General features: G+C 39.8%; 1 protein-coding gene across 9 annotated transcripts in view; it reads left to right on the top strand.

Annotated features, from left to right (window-relative positions):
• The window catches only part of Enpp2 (ectonucleotide pyrophosphatase/phosphodiesterase 2), a 114,760-nt gene extending 101,487 nt beyond the window's left edge, over positions 1-13,273 (top strand). For 4 of the 9 annotated variants that reach the window (XM_076911356.1, XM_076911358.1, XM_034516262.2 and 1 more), the window contains exons 20-25: positions 2,031-2,167; positions 3,849-3,984; positions 4,891-4,968; positions 6,396-6,528; positions 7,497-7,653; positions 12,646-13,273. In XM_076911356.1, the coding sequence (XP_076767471.1) occupies positions 2,031-2,167; positions 3,849-3,984; positions 4,891-4,968; positions 6,396-6,528; positions 7,497-7,653; positions 12,646-12,816 (812 nt within the window). In that variant the 3' untranslated portion in view covers positions 12,817-13,273. Of the gene's footprint in view, positions 1-733; positions 809-2,030; positions 2,168-3,848; positions 3,985-4,890; positions 4,969-6,395; positions 6,529-7,496; positions 7,654-12,645 lie in introns of all 9 variants that reach the window. The other 5 variants (XM_076911355.1, XM_034516261.1, XM_034516260.2 and 2 more) reach the window with 3 other exon arrangements.
• The last annotated feature ends 8,866 nt before the right edge of the window (positions 13,274-22,139 follow it).

Genomic DNA, 22,139 nt, shown 5'->3' with positions numbered 1-22,139 from the left:
AAGAGATATGGTGGAAGATAGTGAGAAATTCACAAGGTCTGGAGCAAGGAAGAGCCAGAGATTTAGATCATCCATATCAGTGTTTGATGGGTTCTCTAAGGAGAGGCGCCACATGTGAAAAATGGCTGTTCATTGCTGGCCTCCAAATGGCTCAGATGAAGGAACAGGCTTCAGGATGAGTCTGGAGAAATACCACTGGTATCTTAGTCACTGTCCCACCGCTATGAAGAGGAGACCCCAGGATGAAGAGACCCCAGGACAAAGGCAACTCTTCTAAAAGAAACATTTAATTGGGGCTGGCTTACAGTTTCAGAGGCTTAGTCCATTATCAGCGTTGTGGGGAATGTGACAGCAGGCATGACAGTCATTCCTGGAGAAGTGGTTGAGAGCTAAATCCAGAGAGAGAGAGAGAGAGAGAGAGAGAGAGAGAGAGAGAGAGAGAGAGAGAGAGAGAGAGAGGACAGAAGAGAGGAGATAGAATGAAGTGAACTTGACATGGGCTTTCTCAAAACTCAAAGCCCCACTCCCAGGGACACACTTCCTCCAACAAGCCCAAAGCTCCTAATCCTTTTAATCCTCTCAAATCCTCTCACTCCTGGTGACTAAGCATGCATATATATATGAGTGTATGGGGGGCCATTCATATTCAAACCACCACACTTGGTAAGCTTTAAGACTTAACTGATAAAAACAGAATAGCTTCTCAAAAGAATCTTGATACTTCTGCTTCCAGCTGAAACCGGGAAACTCAGAGGCAGCAAACATGAACACAAGAAAAACCTTAATGGAAATGTTGAACCTAGAAAAGGTTTGGTCTGAGTTTGGAAGGAAAGTCTGGGTCGGTTTAATGGCCCCCAAGTACTATTGCTGGGATTTGCTGGCTTTTAATTTGTTATCAGATTTCATTTATTCTGATTCTTAGGGGCAGACCCCTAAGTTTGGCAGCTTAAATGAGGCTTCCACATCTACTGCAAGGTTCAGGAAGCCAGAAAACCCAGAAGTTGCTTGCGTTGGGATAGTGTGGGCCACTCTGCCGCAAATCAGCACTTTTGCTTGGGAGGGTTCTATAAAATACTGTGCGAACATTTTTCTCTCCACTACTTGCATAGAGGGGTTGGACTTTAATTAAAGCAACATGTATATATAATTTAATAAGAGCCTGCCAGAGTTTCTCTAATAAAAAAAATATAGTAAAAGCAGCTTTTATTCTAAATCTTTTAGGGAATTGTGAATTTGCTAAGCCTCAATCTCTAAATATGTGGGCATGGATGGACCCCAGTTTCCATAAATTTATGGACGTTTAGCCTATTCCAGTGGGTGAGCCAAGCTCCAGGCTTTTGTGTCTGGGGGGGGGGGGGCTTGAAATAAAGGTTCTAGTACTGAACTCTCATCTTTCACCTCAAAGAGTAAGCAAGGTTTCAGTGACTGTCTTCTTAAAGGAGCCCAACTCTGCATTCCGGGGTCTTACATGAGTTCATTGTTAACAAATGAACTTCTCATCTGTATTTGAGGGGCCCTCTTAAATGCCCTGCTAATGTTATCTATACATGTTTCTTTAAGTCCATGCCTAAAGATACAGCTGCTAACTACTCTTTCTTTATGCTGAAATAATGCATATTTCAGTTGCAGTTTGCAAGTCACTATAAGAGAGAGTCTTATTTTTAATTGAACCCTTGACTAACCTGATATATCTCTTCAGGGGTCAAATCATTTAATTACGTAAAATCCAATCCTATTGGCTTTTCATTTAGCTGACTCATCTTAGAATTTACTAGATGTTTCCTTATTATACTGACCTGTAAATCTGACAATTTCCAAAAGCATTATGGTTTTGACCCTTGGTAAGGTGGTCAAGATAAATCACAGATGTGTCACAGAAACTAACTTGATCAAATTAAGGAGAAGTCACTGTCTAATTAATAAGTAAGCAAGCAAACTGTAGGCAACTTGACTCCTCTTCCAATATCTTACATTTGACGTAAGGTTGACTATGCACTGAATATAGATTTTTTTCTTTCTTTCTTTCCTAGAGAGACATCTCCTGTATGGACGACCTGCAGTGCTTTATCGGACTAGCTATGATATCTTATACCATACGGACTTTGAAAGTGGTTACAGTGAAATATTCTTAATGCCTCTCTGGACATCATATACCATTGCTAAGCAGGTTATTGAGAAAATTGGGAATGATACTCTTTATTTGATACAATGAGTGTTTTGATTAATAATAGAATTTTACCTTAATTTTTCATGATTGAAAAAAAAACTTCTATTGCATCCATTGCAATATTATTTGTGTGTGTGTGTGTGTGTGTGTGTGTGTGTGTGTGTGTGTGTGTGTGGGCATGCATGCATGCCTTTAGAACTCAAAGGGTGGTTTATGGAGTTGCTTCTCTCTATTCATTCTGTAAGTCCAGGGATTGAACTCAAGTGTCAGTCTTGGAGGAAATAGTTCTTCCTGCTTCATTGCAAGATATTTTAAACTACATTCAGTTTTCTGACTGTTCCACTGTAATACTGTGGAGTGTTGAAGGGAACATACTAACACTTTTAGTTTTTTTTCTTTGTTTCCATCTTGCCCAATAGTTACAGAGACCACTAAGGTTTGTTTGTTTGTGTGTTTTAATGGATATTAATTTTTACAGCAATTTGGATTTAGTGAAACGAGAGAGTCCCCAGATACATAGGTGCTGAGCCAGAGCTAGCACTTTCTTTGTATTTATTTAATTTAACTTTTCAAAAGTTGCCAAGAATTAAACATAATTATTAGATTTATTTAGTTTATGTGTGAGTGCTTTGCCTGCATATGTGTGTGTGTGTGTACATAAATGCTGCACATGCCTTAGAAGTAATAGGACATAGGATCCCCTGAAACTGGATTTACGCATGGTTGCGAATCACCAAGTGAGTGCTGGGAACTGAACCCAAGTCCTCTGCAAGAGTAGCAAGTGCTCTAAACTGCTGAGCCATCTCTCTAGCCTTCTGTTTGTATTTTAATAAAAAAGGTTTTAACTGGAGCTTCGACTTCATAAGGATGAGATACAAAGGTCAGGAATTAGGATGATTTATTTTGCAGTTTTAATATATATTATCTATATCATCTATATCAAATATATATTCTTAAGAGATCTATTTTCAATTTGTAAATGTAAATGACAAGAATACTGCTTTCCCAACAACCTTGTTTATTTCTGTGTGTGCATACCTGCAAGTGCATACACACAGACATGCATACACACACACACACACACACACACACACACACACACAGAGAGAGAGAGAGAGAGAGAGAGAGAGAGAGAGAGAGAGAGAGAGAAAGAGACAGAGACAGAGAGACACAGAGAGGCAGAGAGACAGAGTACAGAGACAGAGAGACCAAGAGACAGACAGACAGACAGACAGACAGACAGACAGACAGACAGACAGACAGGTATATATGCTAAAAAAGGATGTGTGTGTGGTTCCTCAAGAATGCCATGCATCCCCTTTTTAATGAGCCAGGTCTTCACACTAACTTGGAGTTTGCTAAGTAGGCTAGGCTGGGTGGATAACCAACAGCTGATAGCAGCCTGTCTATGCTTCCCCAGCATTTTAACAGTAGGATTTCCACTTTATGTATTGTTTAACTTTAGACGGTAAAAAGATTCTACTGCAGGAAACTAAGAGTTTGAAAATTATTGTATTTAAAACAAAGGGCTTTAAAAAAGAAGCTAGAATACCAGAGCATGGACTATGGTAAGCTAGTGAGTTTGGGTTTGAGCAGTTCAAAGTAGAAGCTCTAGCTTTGCTGAAGTCATTTGATCTCATCTCTGAATAGCATCACTGAGAGTCTCTATTCCCCCATGCAGGCTGAGGTCTCCAGCATCCCAGAGCATCTGACCAACTGTGTTCGCCCTGATGTCCGTGTGTCTCCAGGATTCAGTCAGAATTGTTTAGCCTATAAAAATGATAAACAGATGTCATATGGATTCCTTTTTCCTCCCTGTAAGTTGCAGCATGTGGGGCTTTGATCACATTCTCTCTCTCTCTCTCTCTCTCTCTCTCTCTCTCTCTCTCTCTCTCTCTTTCTCTGGTGTTTGTGTGTGTGTGTGTGTGTGTGCATGTGCATTCATGTATTTGTCAGGGTGGGAGATATATTCTGGGGTTTGAAGCATGTTGGTTAGGATTTCAGTGTTTTGGGGTTTCTTCATAGAGAAGTACTTGTGAGACTATGAGATTTTCCCCCAAATAAGCCTTAAAAATGACAGATTTCAAATATTCTGCTCTTCTGGAAAAGTCTAAAATATAGATAGGGGAAACTTTTTCCCTCTACATTGTTAAAGGGAATCGGAAAGAAATAGGTTATTGGGAGATTAGTTCTTTTTTAAGACAGGTGCCACTTGACGGTTCCATATGGTTATATGATGAGTATTTGTCATTTTTTTTTTAATCCCCCACTGGCCTCTTTCACCCTGTCCCCTGCTAGAACCCTTCTCACCACATTCTGCTCCTATTTCCATGTCCTTGTCTTTTGTGTGTGACCCACTGAGTTTAATAAGAGACATTTGCCTGAGCGTGGGAGGGAGGCTATTAAGTGGTCCAGTCCTGAAGAGGTGATTTCCTGAAAACAATTACAGCTCATTATCTTAATGGCATTTTTTTAAAGAGTCTAGGTTATAATAATGAAATCAGAGAACGACAGAGTGAACTAGGTAGGAAGAAATACTTCCTGAGAGCTGTTGAGGGATGCAAGTCTACTGAGAGGGATGGTTTGATGAAGCTGATAAAGGGAAATAAACGAATAGACCTGCTGGCTTCAAACTCTTTGGGTTGGCCTAGAAGACTGAGTTTTCTGTTGATGTCGAGATTGGTAAGCAATGGGCTCTCTTTGCTCTCCCACCTGATGTTTAGACCTGAGCTCTTCCCCAGAAGCTAAATATGATGCATTCCTCGTAACCAACATGGTTCCAATGTACCCCGCCTTCAAACGTGAGTACACTATTTACCCAATAAACTGTTACTTAGAAGATAAAAACTTTAAATGTGCCATTTACCTTTTCTACCTCCGTGCTGGTTTTAATAATACCTTGCGACTGTTCAGCTTATACGTTGTGAAGATATTTCATATAAATTCTCTGTAGATGACCTACTTGGGCAAGAAGCCGGTGAGTCATCTAGCTTTTGCTTATAATGAGGAAGTTGCCCTCATAAGAATTGACCCAGGTCATGAAGTGTTAGAGTCAAACTAAACCACAGTTGCATTTTTCTACCCTGCAGTTCTTTCTATTTTAATGTTTATTATTTTTATGATGGAGTCTTAGTGAATTTTAGAGGTCACTTGCCACTTCCCAACATCTATATTTATTTACTGAATATGTCTGCAGAGGCCGTGAGCACCCTTCTCCTTTAGGGTGCTTATGTTTTCTGAATATTGACCCTATGGCCCAGAAGAAGATTATGAAATATTCTTCTTTATCAAAATATTAATTCAGATGATTTTAGGGTCATGCAATTTATCATTTTAACTTCTTTGAACATAAAATTTATTTGCTTACAGGATAAGTAATTTTGATTGATAGTGATTCTGTGAATTGAATAAGCACCATAAACTCTGGTCCTCAAAACCAAATTCTAATCCCTGGAGTGTGACCATTGGCTATGCAATTAAAAAAAGGAAATGCCATTTTTTTTCTAGTACTGTGCATAGAACTCAGACCCTCAGACGCACTAGACATACATACCCTCTACCACTTAGCTAGCTGAATCCTCAGCCCCTGACCCCTTCTGAGACAGTAGTCCATTGAGCCAATGCTGCCTTTGAGCTTTCTATGGGGCTGAGAATCATCTTAAGATCCTATGGTCTTTATCTCTTGGCTGCTGGGTACTGTCATTTGTTGCCACATGCAGTTGACACAGTGCTGTGGTGAAGAAGACTTTGTGTATGCTAGAAAAATACTCTGCCTACTGAACTATACTCCCTAGCCTTCAAACTTAAGAAACTTTACTATTTGACCTCTAAAGGTTTTTGTTTGTTTCTTTTAATTTTGCCTAATGGCTAAAATACTCCTCTTCTGCTCACACTGTAACTATCTATCTGGCATGTTTTGCCCCCCACTTCTCTGCCTGGGACATATCAGCTCATTCCGCTTTCACAACTTGGCTCTTTTAACCTCCACTGGGAACTTTCCCTGACTCACTGGGTCACGCTTCCTGCCTCCCCAGCATCGCCCCCCCCCCCCCTTATCTTTCCTTTTGCAAGTTCATAGTGCACCACACAGAGAACACTTGAGAACAGGTTCTGATGAGTCACAGCGGCTCGTGGTTCCTGATATTGCACTTGAAGAAGGCATCCTGCATAGAGTTTGTCTGGACTCAGTGTATTTGGGCATGAAGAATTGATTTGTGTCTTTGCACAGGTATTTGGGCTTATTTCCAAAGGGTTTTGGTGAAGAAATACGCTTCAGAAAGGAATGGGGTCAACGTACTAAGTGGACCGATTTTTGACTACAATTACGATGGCTTACGTGACACTGAAGATGAAATCAAACAGTGAGCTTTTTTTTTTTCCCTGTTCTGTGTGAGATGCCTAAATTCTTTTTTTTTTTTTTTTTTTTTTTTTTGGTTTTTTTCGAGACAGGGTTTCTCTGTGTAGCCCTGGCTGTCCTGGAACTCACTCTGTAGACCAGGCTGGCCTTGAACTCAGAAATCCGCCTGCCTCTGCCTCCCAAGTGCTGGGATTAAAGGCGTGCGCCACCACTGCCCGGCGAGATGCCTAAATTCTAAGACACCAATCAAGGATATTCATAAACTAGAGAGGAGTTCATACTCTTAAGTATTTAAGTATTAAGTGATTTTTTTAAATTCATTTTCATTATGTTTAGAGACTTTTGGACTCTTCTCTACTTTTTGAGCCAGTATGTCTTATTAGAAAGTTGCATATAGGCTTTGGATGACGCCATTCATGTCTCTCTTCCCTCAGTACTTTTTGGGATATAAAAAGATAAGGTAAACACTGTGCTTACAAGGAGTACGTAGTCTAGCACATTTACACATGCACAAATAAACAGAAATAAGCACAGTGATCAAATAATAAGGGTACTTTGTGGATAAAATGCTATTTTGAAATACAGATAATTAATAGTATTTTCAATAATTCAAAAGCAATTTCATCTTAATTATATACATATTGTTGGCCACTTGGTACTTTTTAAACAAAATTAAGTTCACTCATAATTACAAGATTTAGAAAATGATTAAAATTATAATAACACCAAGTCTCCTGAGGAATTTAAATGTGTGAACTTTGCTCTACTGGAGAAAGCTCATTTGATTTTCTTGGGATCTCTTTCTCTTCTCACCAGGCTGAGGAAGGTAGACAGTTCCAGGCAAAGAGAACATCAATCATGTTTAAAGATATGCTAGGGGGCTAGCAGAGTGTCTTAGACGCCAGTGATGGGTAAGCATTTTTAAGAGAGAGTTTTGATGTGCCTTGTAACTTATTTCATTTCCTGGCTCAGGTATGTGGAAGGCAGCTCCATACCTGTTCCCACTCATTACTACGGCATCATCACCAGCTGCCTGGACTTCACTCAGCCTGCAGACAAGTGTGATGGTCCTCTCTCTGTGTCTTCTTTTATCCTTCCTCACCGACCCGACAATGATGAGAGCTGTAATGTGAGTTCAGAGACAGAGTCCTCCAGGATGCATTTTCATACTTAGCTTCTTAATGTATATCCCCAGCATTGAACCAGATGTATTATAAAGCATTAGGAGCACCCAGCTGAATGGAAAGGGGAAAGGACCCAAGCAGAGCTTTATTGAATATATAGGGACCTGGTATCCTATAATAATAATTTTGTATTTATCACTCTGTGTGTGTATGGTGCATATGCATATAAGTGTGCATGTTTAACACAGTTCTATTTATATGTTCAATTTTGACAAATGATGAAGTACCTGAATGTTTTCAGCTTCACAAAAGGACATTGCACCAAAAAGGAAAATCACAAAATTTTGATAATAGTTAGGGTACAGTAAGAGTTCAAAGGAATTTATTATATTATTTTCTTCTTTTGTAGATGCTTGAAAATACTCACAACAAAAGCTTATAAAAACACATGTACACACAAGTGTAGCACTTATTAGTCAGGCTATCTTTTGCTACTGGTTATGGGAACTATGATAGCCATTCCAAAGCACAGAAGACCCCTGTATCATTTATTGTCACATAGAGGGGGAAAGCAGAATAGTATAATTAAGAGGCCCTTAGCAGGGACAAGAGAGGTGGCTCTGTGGTTATGAACATTGGTTGCTCTTCCAGAGGACTAGTCTTCAATTCCTAGCACCAATATAATGACTCACAACCATCAGGAACTAATCCCAGGGATTCCAATGCCCTCTTCTGGTCTCTGTGGATACTAGGCATACATACACTGCACAGATGTTGATGTAAGCAAACTACCCATACTTATAAAACAATTAAAATATATTAAAGTTAAATAGGAAAGGTCCTTAACAATAAGACAGGAGCCAAGCTGTGTGTACAAAGTTAAAACTCAGCGACAAGTCATATAATCTCTACATGTACCTTTATTGTGATGGAAACTTTTTGCTGCAAGCTTGAGTCTAGAACTAATAGCTGATATATATTTATGTCACTTACTAGAAGGAATAGGCATGGAATCTATAGCAAAGGATTTTTAGTCAATGAATTACACTCAAATTCCTAAATTGTATTAAAGTGTTCTAGGAGAGAAAATACTGTGTTAGACAAAGGCCATAAACTCCTAGTCAGCCTACCGTATGAAGCTGCAAATAAAACATGAATGGAAATAGTCACAACAAGAAGCAAAACACGGGCTGGAGAGATGGCTCAGTGGTTAAGAGCACTAACTGCTCTTCCAGATGTCCTGAGTTCAATTCGCAGTAACCACATGGTGGCTCGCAATCATTTGTTATGGGGTCTGATGCACTCTTCTGGTGTGTGTCTGAAGACAGCTACAATGTACTCATATAAATAAAAATAAATAAATATTAAAAAAAAAAAAAAAGAAGAAGCAAAATGCCATAACAGTTGGTTCAGTCAAGATCACCATCATCATGGGGATGTGACTCTTGGACAATGGCTTCAATTATGGATGAAGAATTTAGGCCATGAATGTTCAAAGCAAAATAAAGACTTCGGGAGATAATGAAACAGTGAGCTATGGTATAGGAAGCTAGTTATGTTTACCTAAAACATGTGGATTTGATGGGGGATAATGCTTTACACTTGATTTTTGCCAAAAGGCTACAGAGTGATGAGTGATGTTTTAAAAATTGTGTATAATCAAAAAATTTAAACTATAGAGGTAGTCATAGCAGTGCTGGTTGTAATAGCTGCAGCAGTAGTTGTTACCATGTACTGAGTTCATGTATAATCCATATATTCTATAGGTCCTCAACATATATGGCTCCTGTCATCTAATTGCCCTGTAAGGTTTCTTTTTCCTGCCTTTGTGTTAACTTCTGAGGAACTTATATTTAATAAAAGATGACGGTTAGTTGGTAGGATAAGGAATTTTAAATTCCACAGATAATCAGCAGATATCTGTAGAGAACTTTGGCTGCTTTTCTTATTGTGCAATTAGATAATCAAGAACAAAATGTTTCATCAAAAGAGAAACACTTTAGATTTTGCTGTAAGGAGATAAATTACATTGGAGGAGGTTGAGCATGGTGTTCAAAAGGTATTGGCAAGATGCATAGGAATGAGGTGCACAGAAATTGAGCTGAGGTGTCATCTTAGACACTTAAGGAATCTGGAAGGCAGAAATGCTGTGGCCAGGGGGTTTCTGGGGCCCTGTATGTGGTTGGAAAGGAGGAGGAAGGAGGAAAACTGAAAGTGAGAGATAAGCTGTTGTAGGTTTGCTGGCATGATGTTTGAGCCGTGCTTGTTCATAGGGGAATATAATGCCCCTTATAACATCACCGTAACTCTTTCAAGAAAACCTCAGTCCTACTAAAAGCTAGTTGAGAGATAAACTACACATGTGTGAAATGAAACTCAAAATTGCTATGAATTTTAAAGATATAAAGGTTATATAGACAGTTACACATATGGTAGGCTTTTTAAAGTACATCTCAGTACTTGGGAATTCTCTAGTCTCTGCAGGGATGTGACAACCGTGAGTTTGAAAGGCTTGGTTTAAATTTAATGCCAAGCAAGTTCTAGGTGACACAGGGTTTCTTTCACCTAGAAAACAAAATCTGTACCACTGTCCCCAGGAGTCTTCCTCTGCTCACTGGTTCCTGAAGCTACAGAAAGCTTGCAAGTTCTTCCAGAGAGATCATGGCCAGCTTGCTTCTTAATTAAGAATCTTAAGTCCACTAGCAACCTTGCTTATTCTTTAAGTTTACTTGGAAGACTACTGAGGCTTGAATCTTAGATCTTCTTTGGGAGAAAGTTGGGGAGAAAAGACAGGAGAAAAATAACCTGTGGAAACTGTTCAGAGATTAAGAGCACTGGTTGCTCTTCCAGAGTACTGGGGTTCAGTTCCTAGCACCCATGTGATAGCTAACAAACTGACTGTAATTCTAGTTCCAGGGCACTGGATGCTTCTGGCTTCTGTGGACACCACACATAGGTGGTGCTGAAACACGCAGATAAAACACTCGTACACATACAAATAAAAATAAATAAATAAAACTCTAAAAAGAATAAATATAGCATAAAAATAATCATGGGTTGTGGGGTTTGGTTGTATTAATATTCTATTATTTATTTTTTAAAGCCTTTTCTTTCCTATTTTGGTGCATAAGAACTATGTATGAACTTTACTAGTTTCATACCTTGTACTACTAGCTTCATCGGTAATAACTTCCACAGATTATCAGCAAATATATTTTGTTACACATAGTGTAAAGGCAAATTATATTTTATTTACATGCAGTGCATCATAAATTGCCTTAAGACAAATTAGAGACGAAGTTTTAGCATGTGGAAAGCAGAAGAGAATACTCCTGGCAATTTATGTCTCAAGGAAAGAAGTAGAAAGAGACAGATTTTCACTCTTGAATTCTTATCATTCTGACTTGTTGTGATTTTGAATTAGGAAACTCTTTCCAACCTCGTCCACACATTCACATACTGCATTTACAAAGGAAGCATTGGACTCACTGACCATTGAAAAACTCCAATAAAGGAGCAAAATATGAAAATTCTCCCAAAATATAACCTCATGCTTACCCTGAGGAGGTCTTGACCCATCAGGAGACCTCCTACTTTGTTAATTACATGGTCATGCTGAGGACTGCTCAGTAGCATTGTGGGTAGAGCTAAATTTAGGTTCGTCTATACTGGGAGTTGTAGAAGTCTTGGTTAGGTTAGGCAGGAGGTTATGAAAGGCCTGAATCCTCTCTTCTGCCTGCGAAGCCATTTCTACACTTTGCCTGGAATGGCCAGGCATTGGTTTCCTGAACCAACAAGCTCATGATACATATTTAGACTTGGCATGAGCTACTGTCATTCTTGGTTCAGGTCGGTGTGGGTTGGAGCTTTCTGAGAAAACCTTTGCAGGTTCATGGGCCTCAATGGTTGGTTCATTGAGATTACTAGTGGTCAAGAGGTAGGCAAGGGCGTCTGAACATTCTTGGTCCTGGGCTCTGTAGCACCCTGTAAATTTCTCTAAAGACTCTTTCTGGACACTTAGATTCAGCGTCATTAGGTAGCAGTGTTATTTGTGAAGGTCTTCCTGTCCCTGGCTACTAATGGAAGGCACTTTTACTTAATTCATAGGACACTCGTTCTTATTATTTCCCCCAATGTTTCCTCCACATTGAAATATTTTTGAGACATGAGGGTTTCTTCATCTGAATTATCCTTTAGTTTCAAATGAGACATAAAAAACATTGTTCTGTTATTCTGTATGGTTTTAGCCCGGAGTTTTCCCCCAACAAAGCCATTTTATATGAGCATCTAAGACAGAAAGGAGATTCCCTTCCTTTCTTGGGTGCTTTACTATTGTCTAAATTTCCTCTCCTTTTAAATTTTTTTCCTACCTCCCAGCAAGCTGTTGACGGTAGCATTAATGCCCTTGTCAGTCAGTGAAGCTTGGTGAAGTCAGTAGCTTCAATAGGTCACAGAAGCAAGGAAATGTTGGCGTCTCCCTTCTAACTCAGACTTTTTGGGCCCCAGAGTGCCATACTGACCTGTTTCAAACTGAACTCATTATCAGATAGCAACTAACTGTCATCTCCTAGATAAGTGATGGGTGTGATGGCTCTTCTGAGCAGGAATACACATGTTTCCTGTGTTAGGAACTGACTCTCTGCTTATTTTGTGAGATAGAAGAGCCCTTCAGGTTTAGTGTGTGCGGAATCCAACCCTACATTGGATGGCTGAGAAGAAAAGCAACACGATCAGATTCTGCAGGGTCAACGATTTTCCTCACTTTGATTTATGTTCTGAGAATCTAGTGAGAACAACACCCTTTCACACAACGTTTCTCAGTTGTTCGGGTACCTCTTATAGCTGTGAGAATGTCTACAGACAAGGAGGGATATTTGTGGTGCATTCCTGACAGAATTCAGTAGAGGTAGGAGAGTCAGGTGGGAAGAATATGCTTGGGTCTGTGTGCAGAGAATGACCTTGTCTAGAAAAACCTGATTGCTTCCCTTCCCTTGCAGAGCTCTGAGGATGAGTCGAAGTGGGTAGAGGAACTCATGAAGATGCACACAGCTCGGGTGCGGGACATTGAGCATCTCACCGGTTTGGATTTCTACCGGAAGACTAGCCGTAGCTATTCGGAAATTCTCACCCTCAAGACATACCTGCATACGTATGAGAGCGAGATTTAACTTTCTGGGCCTGGGCAGTGTAGTCTTAGCAACTGGTGTATATTTTTATATTGTGTTTGTATTTATTAATTTGAAGCCAGGACATAAACAAACAAACAAACAAACAAAAACCACTTAGTATTTTAATCCTGTACCAAACCTGACATATTAAGCCTGAATGACTGTGCTATGGTTTTCCTCTAATTTTTGGTGTAGGCAAAATTGTGTTCTGAGCAGAGTTTATAGTGAACACTGAAGCTTGTGATCCAAGTAGAAGCTTCTACATGGTGCTGCAGGTTGAATATTTGCATTGAGGAAATACTAGTTGTCCAGCGCCCAGTCACCACGTGTAGTCCTGTTCTGTATTGAAAGACTGATTTTGTAAAGGTGCATTCATCTGTTGTTAACTTTGACAGACATATTTAAACCTTATAGACCAATCTTAAATATAATAAATCACACATTCAGATTTTCCCTGGTTCTGTCTGGCCTTTGTTTCTTTTGCAAATCTGGGGCTTTCCTTCAGGTGTGTGCATGCACATGAGGGACACATTTCTTGCATAGAATTTTTTCCCCAGCTGCTTCCATGATATTTAACTAGGTGATGCTATAGGTACATACATACAGGAAATCAGAAGGGCAGAGTTAAAACAAACTAGAGCCAGGGAAACCATAATTGTTTTGTTAGGTATTTCAACTTTGAAAAAAAAAAAAAATGGTCTCTTGATTGATTCAGTTCAAAATTCTCAATAGTAAACTCAACTTCAATTGTGTTATGGAGTTAAGGATATATCATTAGTTGATTTAACATGTGGAAGACATGGTTCAATTCCCAGACCTACAAAAATAAAAACTTTATTAATCATATATTCTATACAAAACATCCACATAGGGACTAGAGAGATGACTCTTGGTTAAGAGCACTGACTGCTCTTCCAGTGGTCCTGAGTTCCAGTGGTCCTGAGTTCAAATCCCAGCACCCACATGGTGGCTCACAGCCATCTGTAATAGGATCTGATGCCCTCTTATGGTGTGTGTGAAGACAGAGCACTCATATAAAAATCAATCAATCAATCAATATTTAAAAAAAAAATCCACCCAGCAACTATAGAGAATGTAAAGAGAAGAAAGTAAGTTGAGTTCTAGATGTAAACATGTATGTAATCAACCAAGGTAAAGAAGAAATGCCAAAGGCAAGTACAAGTCACAATACAGTGCCAGAAGAGCAAGAATTGGATGTGGGTGATTTAAAAGCACATAGTTATGGTAGTGTGCAACCATATAGATGTACATCAACTATGTACAGCACGTAGTTGATGGACAATGCCAAGAGTTCATTAAATATTGTTAATCATATGGTGGAGAAAGATGAAGTTATCTTGTTAATGTCAACAATAATACTGTCACATTGCCAACAACTGCTGGTCTTAATATATTTTTTTAATGAAATAGAAGCATATGGCTTTATTTCCACTGTGGTGGTCATCACAACTGACCCTTTTAAATCTATTTCCACTGTCTTGATCATCACAATTGGACGTTCAGTAGATGAAATGAGTTTTAAAATTTTTTTATAAGTCTTTCTTTAAAATGCATTAATTTAAGAAAGAAGGAACCATGTCATGTGAAGAAAAACGACATTGCATCAAAAGGTGGTGCCAGTAGTGTGTGAAAATTCAGAAATGATAGAGGAACTGACATCTGAGCAACAGAGCTCTAAGTCTACTTTGGAAGAAGTGACTGTGTGCTTACCAAATTTAGCCCTCCATTTATTGGGTACTCACTGTTGCAGGCATGTCTCTCCTACTTTGTATGCCTTGTATTGTATGCCTTCCTTGAAAAACAGGAAGCCTGGGGAAGATTTTTATGGACAGGGCAAGAATGAGGTGTGAGTGGTAAGTGGGCGTGGAGTTTGGAATAGAGAACCAGTAGAGTGGAAATGAGCATGAATTCCGTTCTTCATCCATTCTGTATTCGGTGATTATGTAATAAGTTTCTTATCCAGCACTTACATAGGCCAGTAGGGATAAAACACTGAATAAAAACCTAGGTTCCTGACCCCATAAAACTTATTTTTAAGTAAGTGGAAGATGCTATTTAAAGTGTTCAAGTTTAGTAGTACACATGCAAGGGGAGTGAGTGTCAAGGATGTGGAAAGAAAATGACCTTGTAGAGAACATTCTAGTTTAGGGGGGTGAGAAGAGGTGGCCTTGAGGAAAACAGACGAGAAGGAAATACTGATGGTAAGACAAGTCTCAGATCTGAAGGATGATGACAATCTGAAAAAGGTGTCCCTGAACGCACACAGTGGCATCTAGCTAGGCAGGGTACAGGTCAGGTTCCAAAAGAGTTCTGATAGAAGGTGTCTTGATCCCATTCGCTGTGCACTGGAGAATAACTGCGAAGTCTCATGCAGGATGTGAGGAGACTTGACTTAAAAGATTTCTGCATATTGACCTGAGTAGGTAGTAACTACACCATGTGTTCTGGATAGTAACCCACACAAAAATAAACCCAACGAAAGGGTCCACTTTAGAGAGCTTTGCTTATCTCCCCAAAGTGTCACTGAAGGGAACAATGGTTAATTGTGTCTTTTAATGTAGTTGGGAGCTGCTTGTGAAGATAGATTTCTGTGTCACCTGAGATTGAACTCTTCCCAAGATGGTTTAAACCTGAGGCTCCTGGAGAGAGCAGGGTAAATTTACTTGAATCCCACTGCTCTATTTTTATTCTTAGATCAAAGCTTTCTTTCTCACAAACAAATTTAATGCCCAGAGAGAACTCAACCCCTGTATATTTCAAGTAAGTGGCTTTGCAGATAAATACATGCCATTAATTGTGGGGTTATTTATGAGAGTCTCTGGATGGACAGGGACTCTATTAAAAATGAGGTCTAGAAGACTATTTTAAGTTGGATTTTTTTTTTTTTTAATATATGGAGTCCTTAGTCCATTCATGCTCCCACTGAGCAAGTTGCTAGCCACTCACTAGCATGGTGGTCCCAGCCCAGCGGATGGGCTCAGAATTTGCCTCTCTAGAATGATTTCACTGAAAACAGGGTAAACCAGGAAAGCTGCCACATGCTTTCCCAAGGGAGAAAACACTCTGAATTGTTTTTAAGAGGGTTGACTCTTTAAAAAAAAAAAAAAATCTCTGAACAAAAGCCATGCTGGGTGCCAACTTGGTTTGCGTAACTGCCTGAGAACCGCAACCCCCAGCTTCCTGTACCATTGTTCCTTGTGGTGGTTGGGGAGAGGGTGGTTGTGGGGGACCCAGATGACCTCTCTTGTTTACACTTCTCTCACTGCAACTCTGTTGTTCTGTTCCCCTGCTGAATTAGGATTGGGCTGCCCTGTGGGTGGGAGGTAGGGATGGCAATGGGTAATCTCCTGTGGCTTCTAAACCAGCGATTGTTTGAGGCAGTGACAAACACAATTCAGATGTTCAAGTTTATGAGCTGGGGTAGAGAGCTTTGCTGGAGGTCCAACCTAGGGTGGTAGTGGTTCCTGTTTGGGCTGTGTTTCTAGGAAGCCGGAGTTCTTGACCTCTCTTGGCAACCGGAGCTAGTTGGAGTGAAATGTGGAAAAAGTGAGTTCTGACAGACATTTTTCTTTTTCTCTTTCTTCCTCACCATTCTCTTTCTCCTCCTTCCTTCTCCTCCCTCACCTCTTCTTCCTTTCTTTTGAATTCATTTCCCCTCTTCCTTTTCTCCTCTTTTGTTTTCTTCTCGTTCTTCTTCATTGCAATGTCAGTTTTACCTCAATAGGGTTGACACAAATAAACCGCACACATGTAAAGAATACATTCTGATAAACTTTTACACATACGTACATCTGTGATACAATCCTTGACCCCAAGTTAGTAAGTATAATCCACCATACCTGTGCTGCTTGGTTGGTTATTTATTTATTTATTTATTTATTCAGTCAGTCAACCTAACACAAGCTGGAGTCACCTGGGAAGAGTGAAGTTCAACTGAGGAATTGCCTCCATCAGATTGGCTTCTCGTTGACAAGCCTCTGGGACATTTTCTTGATGACTGATGTGGAATGGCATTCTTGGGAACATGGCCCTGGGTTGTATTAAAAATAAATAAATAAAGCAAGCTAGTAAGAATTCCTCTGTGGTCTCTGTTTCTGTTCCTGCTTTGGCTTTCCTAGAGGATGAACTGTGACCTGTGAGCCAAAATAAGCCTTTTTCTTCTCAGAGCTGATTTTGATTTGTGTTTTATCACCGTCGTAGAAAGCAACCTAGAACAACACCCAGATGTTTTCTTGTGTCACACAGTAGTAACCTTTTCAATCTCAAACCTCACCACCTCCCCTCATAACTCTCAGACCTTCACCATAGAACAGTTGGCATGTAGCTGTTTTTACTAATGGAATACTTAAGTAGTCACGGCTCGGTACCTGGTTTGTTTCAGTGAAGTTATTCCGAGACTCATTTAGATTATTAAACAAACCTGAGTCTATTCTTTTTTAATTGTGCAGCATTCTGTTCTGTAGATGCAACTCGTTGTTGGCTTTAGTCATCTGTTGGTGGACCCTTGGATTATTTTCAAATTTCAGCTATTGCACAATAGCTGCACTGTTAAGAACATGTGTATAACTTTTTGCATATGGGATTTGTTTTTATTTCTCTTCAGGAAAAACTTAGGTGTGGAGTGGCTTGATCCTGTGGTAAATGGATACAATTTAATTTCTTTTAAGGAAGTGTCAAATTCACTGCCAGAGTGGTTGAATTTGATATTCCCATGAGCCGTGTTTGAGAGCTTCATGGTCTCATGTCTCCAGTTCTTGGTATGGATAGTCTACTTTTGGAAATTCTAATAGGTTAATAGCAGTATTTCACTGGCATTTTCTTTTGAGAGCCTTACTATATAGCCTGGCTGGCCCAGAACTTGCTGTACAGCTTAGGCTGTTCTTGAACTTGCAACGATTCTCCTGCTTCTGCTCCACGTGCTGTCATTACAGGTATGCACCACCAAGCCCAGCCATTTACGCTCTTCCTCAGGACCAACAGTGGTGAGTATCTTGCCACATGATCATTCATCATTCACATTTTTTTTTAAAGAGTTATTTATTTATTATATATGAGTACACTGTCGCTGTCTTCAGACACACCAGAAGAGGGCATCGGATCTCATTACAGATGGTTGTGAGCCACCATGTGGTTGCTGGGATTTGAACTCAGGACCTCTGGAAGTGCTGTCAGTGCTCTTAACCACTGAGCCATCTCTCCAGCCCCACATTTTTCACTCAGGAGATTTCTGTTAGAGGATTGTGGCCGTGAGAAAACTTGAGCTGCTTTTTAAAGACAATTAAGAGGTCTTTAGCTGAAATTTAGGTCTCTTGCATATATTTTGCAAGAATTATTTTTCCAGTCTGAGACTCATCTTTCCACTTTTTATATTAAACTATGAAGATTAAAGGGTTTGGGGGGGGGTTATTTATTTATTTTATGTATACGAGTACACTGTAGCTGTCTCCAGACACACCAGAAGAGGGCATCATATACCATTAACAGATGGTTGTGAGCCACCATGTGATTGTTAGGAATTGAATTCAGGATCTCTCAAAGAGCAGTCAGTTCTCTTAACCACTAAGCCATCTCTCCAGCCTCAGATTAAAGGGTTTTTCTTTTTTTAAAACACATGTAATGAAGTGTAATTTATTATTTTAATTTTTATTAAATTCTAATTTTCTAATTTGGTTTAGTGTCTAAGAGATATTTGCCTAACCCAACATGGCCAAACATTTCCCCTTTGTTTTATTCTAGGAGTTTGAAGTCTGCTTAGTTTACTTTAGACTTATGGGTCACTTCCTATGACTTTGGTACGTTGGTGTCATCCAAGCTATGTGCATAAGCCCTTTTTATTTTGTGTGTGTGAATAGCCATATGTTTTCAGCTGCGTTTTGAGATTGTTCTTTTCACATTCCCATCCCCTCCTCTCTTACCCCTCTTCTTCCCTGAAACATTTCTTACCAATCCCCCTCCCTCTTTTAAGTTTTCTTTGGGTGTGTTGCCCACTGAATTTGATTAGACAGACTTCCTTGCCCAAGTATGGGTGGGAGTTATTAGTGGGAGTAAGAGCATCTTATCAGTGGCTACATCACTGAGGAAAATGACACCCTCTCCTGACACTATTTCGTCAGGTAGGACCAGGCCCTGGTGGGTCTCTTCCCACCCATGATGAGATGTTGAAAAGCTGGGTCGTGCATGAGCGTCATTCAGATCTACAGAGAGTTCATGAAGGCAACGGCTATGTCTGAAAGACATATCTTGGGTACAATGCCCTCTTTCCCCTGGCTCATACATTCTCTCTGCTTCCTCCTGTAGGATGTTCCCCGAGCCTTGGAGGAGTGCTGTAGCTGCCCCAAAGCAATTCACTCTTCTCATCTTCATTTCTCCACTTTGGTCATAAACCAGTCATAAGTGTAAATGTTCCTTTACTTCCTCACTCACTTGCTCCCACTGATCTGTTTGCCTGCTGTTTACTCGGGCACATTCTACTTGAGTTACTATGATTTCGTAATAATTTTAAGTGGAAGCGTTGCCAGCCTACTGGCTCTCTTCTTTCCTATGAAGCTAGTCAGCTATACTCCAGTCAGCTGCAATTCAGTCAGCTGTAATCCAGTTACATGTAATCTAGTCAGCTGCAATTCAGTCAGCTGTAATCCAGTCAGCTATAATCCAGTGAGCTATAATCCACTGAGCTAAAATCTAGTGAGCTGTAATCTAGTCAGCTATAATCTAGTGAGATGTAATCCAGTCAGATATAATCCAGTCAGCTGTAATCCAGTCAGCTGTAACCCAGTCAGCTGGAGTTCTCTGTGCTTCCATGCAAACTTTAAAACCAGCTTATCATTTTTTTAAGAAAAAAAAATTTACTGGATTTTTTGTTGACTCTATCCATCATATTATTTAGAGTTAACATCTTAAGTTATCTGGAGCATCGTGACCGATGAATAAAATGCATTTCTCCAATGATGGTTGTGGCTTTTTGTCTGACTGAAAGGTCTTTATTTCACTTTTTGACTTTTAAAGATATTTTCAGTGGGTGAAGAATTCTAGGTTGACAATTCTTTCTTTCAGTGCCCGAGACATATTGCCTCATTGTCCTCTGGCATGTATTATTTCTGATGGGAATGCTGTCACTCTGGGTTTTGACCTCTTTTTCCACCAGCTGCTTCTAAAAAACAAAAACAAAAAAATTTTTTTTTGTCAGTTTTAAGCAACTTGATTTTGATGGGCCTAAATTTACTTACTTACTTACTTACTTACTTACTTACTTTATTTATTTATTTATTTATTTATTTATTTATTTTGCTTAGAGACCCATGAGTTCACAGTTTTCATCAATTTTAGAACACATAAGGCTCTTTAGATTTTCTGGTTTATTTCAGGGACTTACATTGTACATGTTTCTGGTTTGATGAGCATGTGCCATCGGCCATCTTTTTTCATCTCAGTTTACTTTGCTGTCTTCCAGCTCACCATTCTCTACCCCTCCTGCTTTTAAAGCTAACCTGAAGTTTAAAAGGCTTTTAAATCCATTTAGCATTTTTTGTTCTCAGCATTGTATGCAGATGCATGTGTGGTATTCATGTATGTGTGTTTGTATGTTTACATGTGTGTGTGGGCATGTGTACAGGTATGTAGGTACAAGTAGAGGCTGGAGGTTGACATTAGCTGTCTTTCTCCAGTGATACACACAATATACACCTTACATACTGTGGCCAAGTTTCTCAGCTGGTCCTGGAACTTGTCATTTAGGGATGGTCTGACTAGCCAGCTTGCCCAGGAGAACCCAGTCCCTGTCTACCTACAATGCACTGAACTAAGGGTGTTTTAGGTGCCATATCCACCCAGACTTTATATGGATTCAGTTGTTCTAAACTTCTGGCCCTCATACTGACAGAGAAATAACTTCACCTCACTGCGCACTGCCCCTGTAGTTATTTTAGGTTCTTCTTCCTAAGCTCTAAGTGTTTTCCTGACAGAGAACCAAAGTGATAAATATTCACCTGAACATCCGAGAGCGGCTCTCTGCAGCAACCTGTGGGGCTGTTGGTGCTTCATTATCCAGTAGGTGTGGCCCAGATTTAGACTAGGTTTTCTACTCAAAAATGATCTAGATCTTAGGTGGGTCTTCCTACTTAAAACAATCCAATCAAGAAAATTTCTCACAGGTGTGCCCAGCTGTTTGAGTTTTAGATAACTCCAGATCTAGTCAATCTGACTACCAAGGCTAGCCATCACAATGATGGGTACAGAATTTTTCCCTAAATCAAATAAATAATAAAATCAAATATTAAATAAAATAGCAAACTTAGTCGAACATTTACTAGTGCTCAGATTTAGTTATATGTTGCAAATATGAAAACAGCTTTTAATTTCAGGGCTCACACATTCCACTGGGTCATGAATATGTGTTAAACTACATTTAATGAGAACAGAAAGAGCTACCACACTTTCACAAGGATATTAAAGGTGATGTTAATATGATCCATTGAATATAGAGGTATGTAAACTCTTTCATTACTCGCAAAAATTCCGAGTTTCATATTAAACTCATTTTACAAGTGAGAAAAGACAGAACTGGAGAGATGGCTTAGTTGCTTAAGAGAAACATATTGCTCTTGCAGAAGACCTGAGTCCAGTGTCCAGTGCACCCATGTCAGGTGTGGCGCATAACCCCTTACAACCCGGGATCAAAGGGGTCTCATACACACACACACCCACACACCCACACACCCACACCCCCACACCCCCTCCACACACAGACACACACACACACTCACACACACAGGGAGAGAGAGAGAGAGAGAGAGAGAGAGAGAGAGAGAGAGAGAGAGAGAGAGAGAGAGATTATTTGGGCAAAATCTCTTGTCCAAGGTCAGGTAGATAAGGGGAAGCAGCTAGGCTGCCTTTCAGGGAAGAAGCTATGGATGAGGAAACATGAGAAGTGAATCCTAATAAGGTAAGTGAAGGCTTAGGAGATGTCCTTCCTGGAGAAACACGAAGAAGCTAGTGTAGTTAAGGCTTGCAAATGTTGGTATTCTGCAGTTGCAGGACACCCAAGGAGTTGAAGCATGCTCATGCTGGGTTTGGAACTGGGAGGTTACAGTCCAGATAGAATGGGTTGGCTGAATTCAAGTAACAAAAGAACTCGTGGAAAGAATTCAAACTTTATTCTGTTCATTTTGCATTGCTTGTTGCTGGACACTAACATGAACTATGTTGGAAAGCACTGTCTGACTTCAGTTAGCTAGGCAGGCAATGAAGGATCTTGCTGTCCCTGGATGAAGAATGAAGACCCAGCCAGTTCCATTAGCCTTGAG

This window comes from Arvicanthis niloticus, chromosome 13 (genome assembly GCF_011762505.2).
Source record: "Arvicanthis niloticus isolate mArvNil1 chromosome 13, mArvNil1.pat.X, whole genome shotgun sequence".
Classification (NCBI taxonomy): Eukaryota; Metazoa; Chordata; class Mammalia; order Rodentia; family Muridae; genus Arvicanthis; species Arvicanthis niloticus.
The sequence above is the reverse complement of the archived record's forward strand: the minus strand, read 5'-3'. Positions and strand labels throughout refer to the sequence as shown.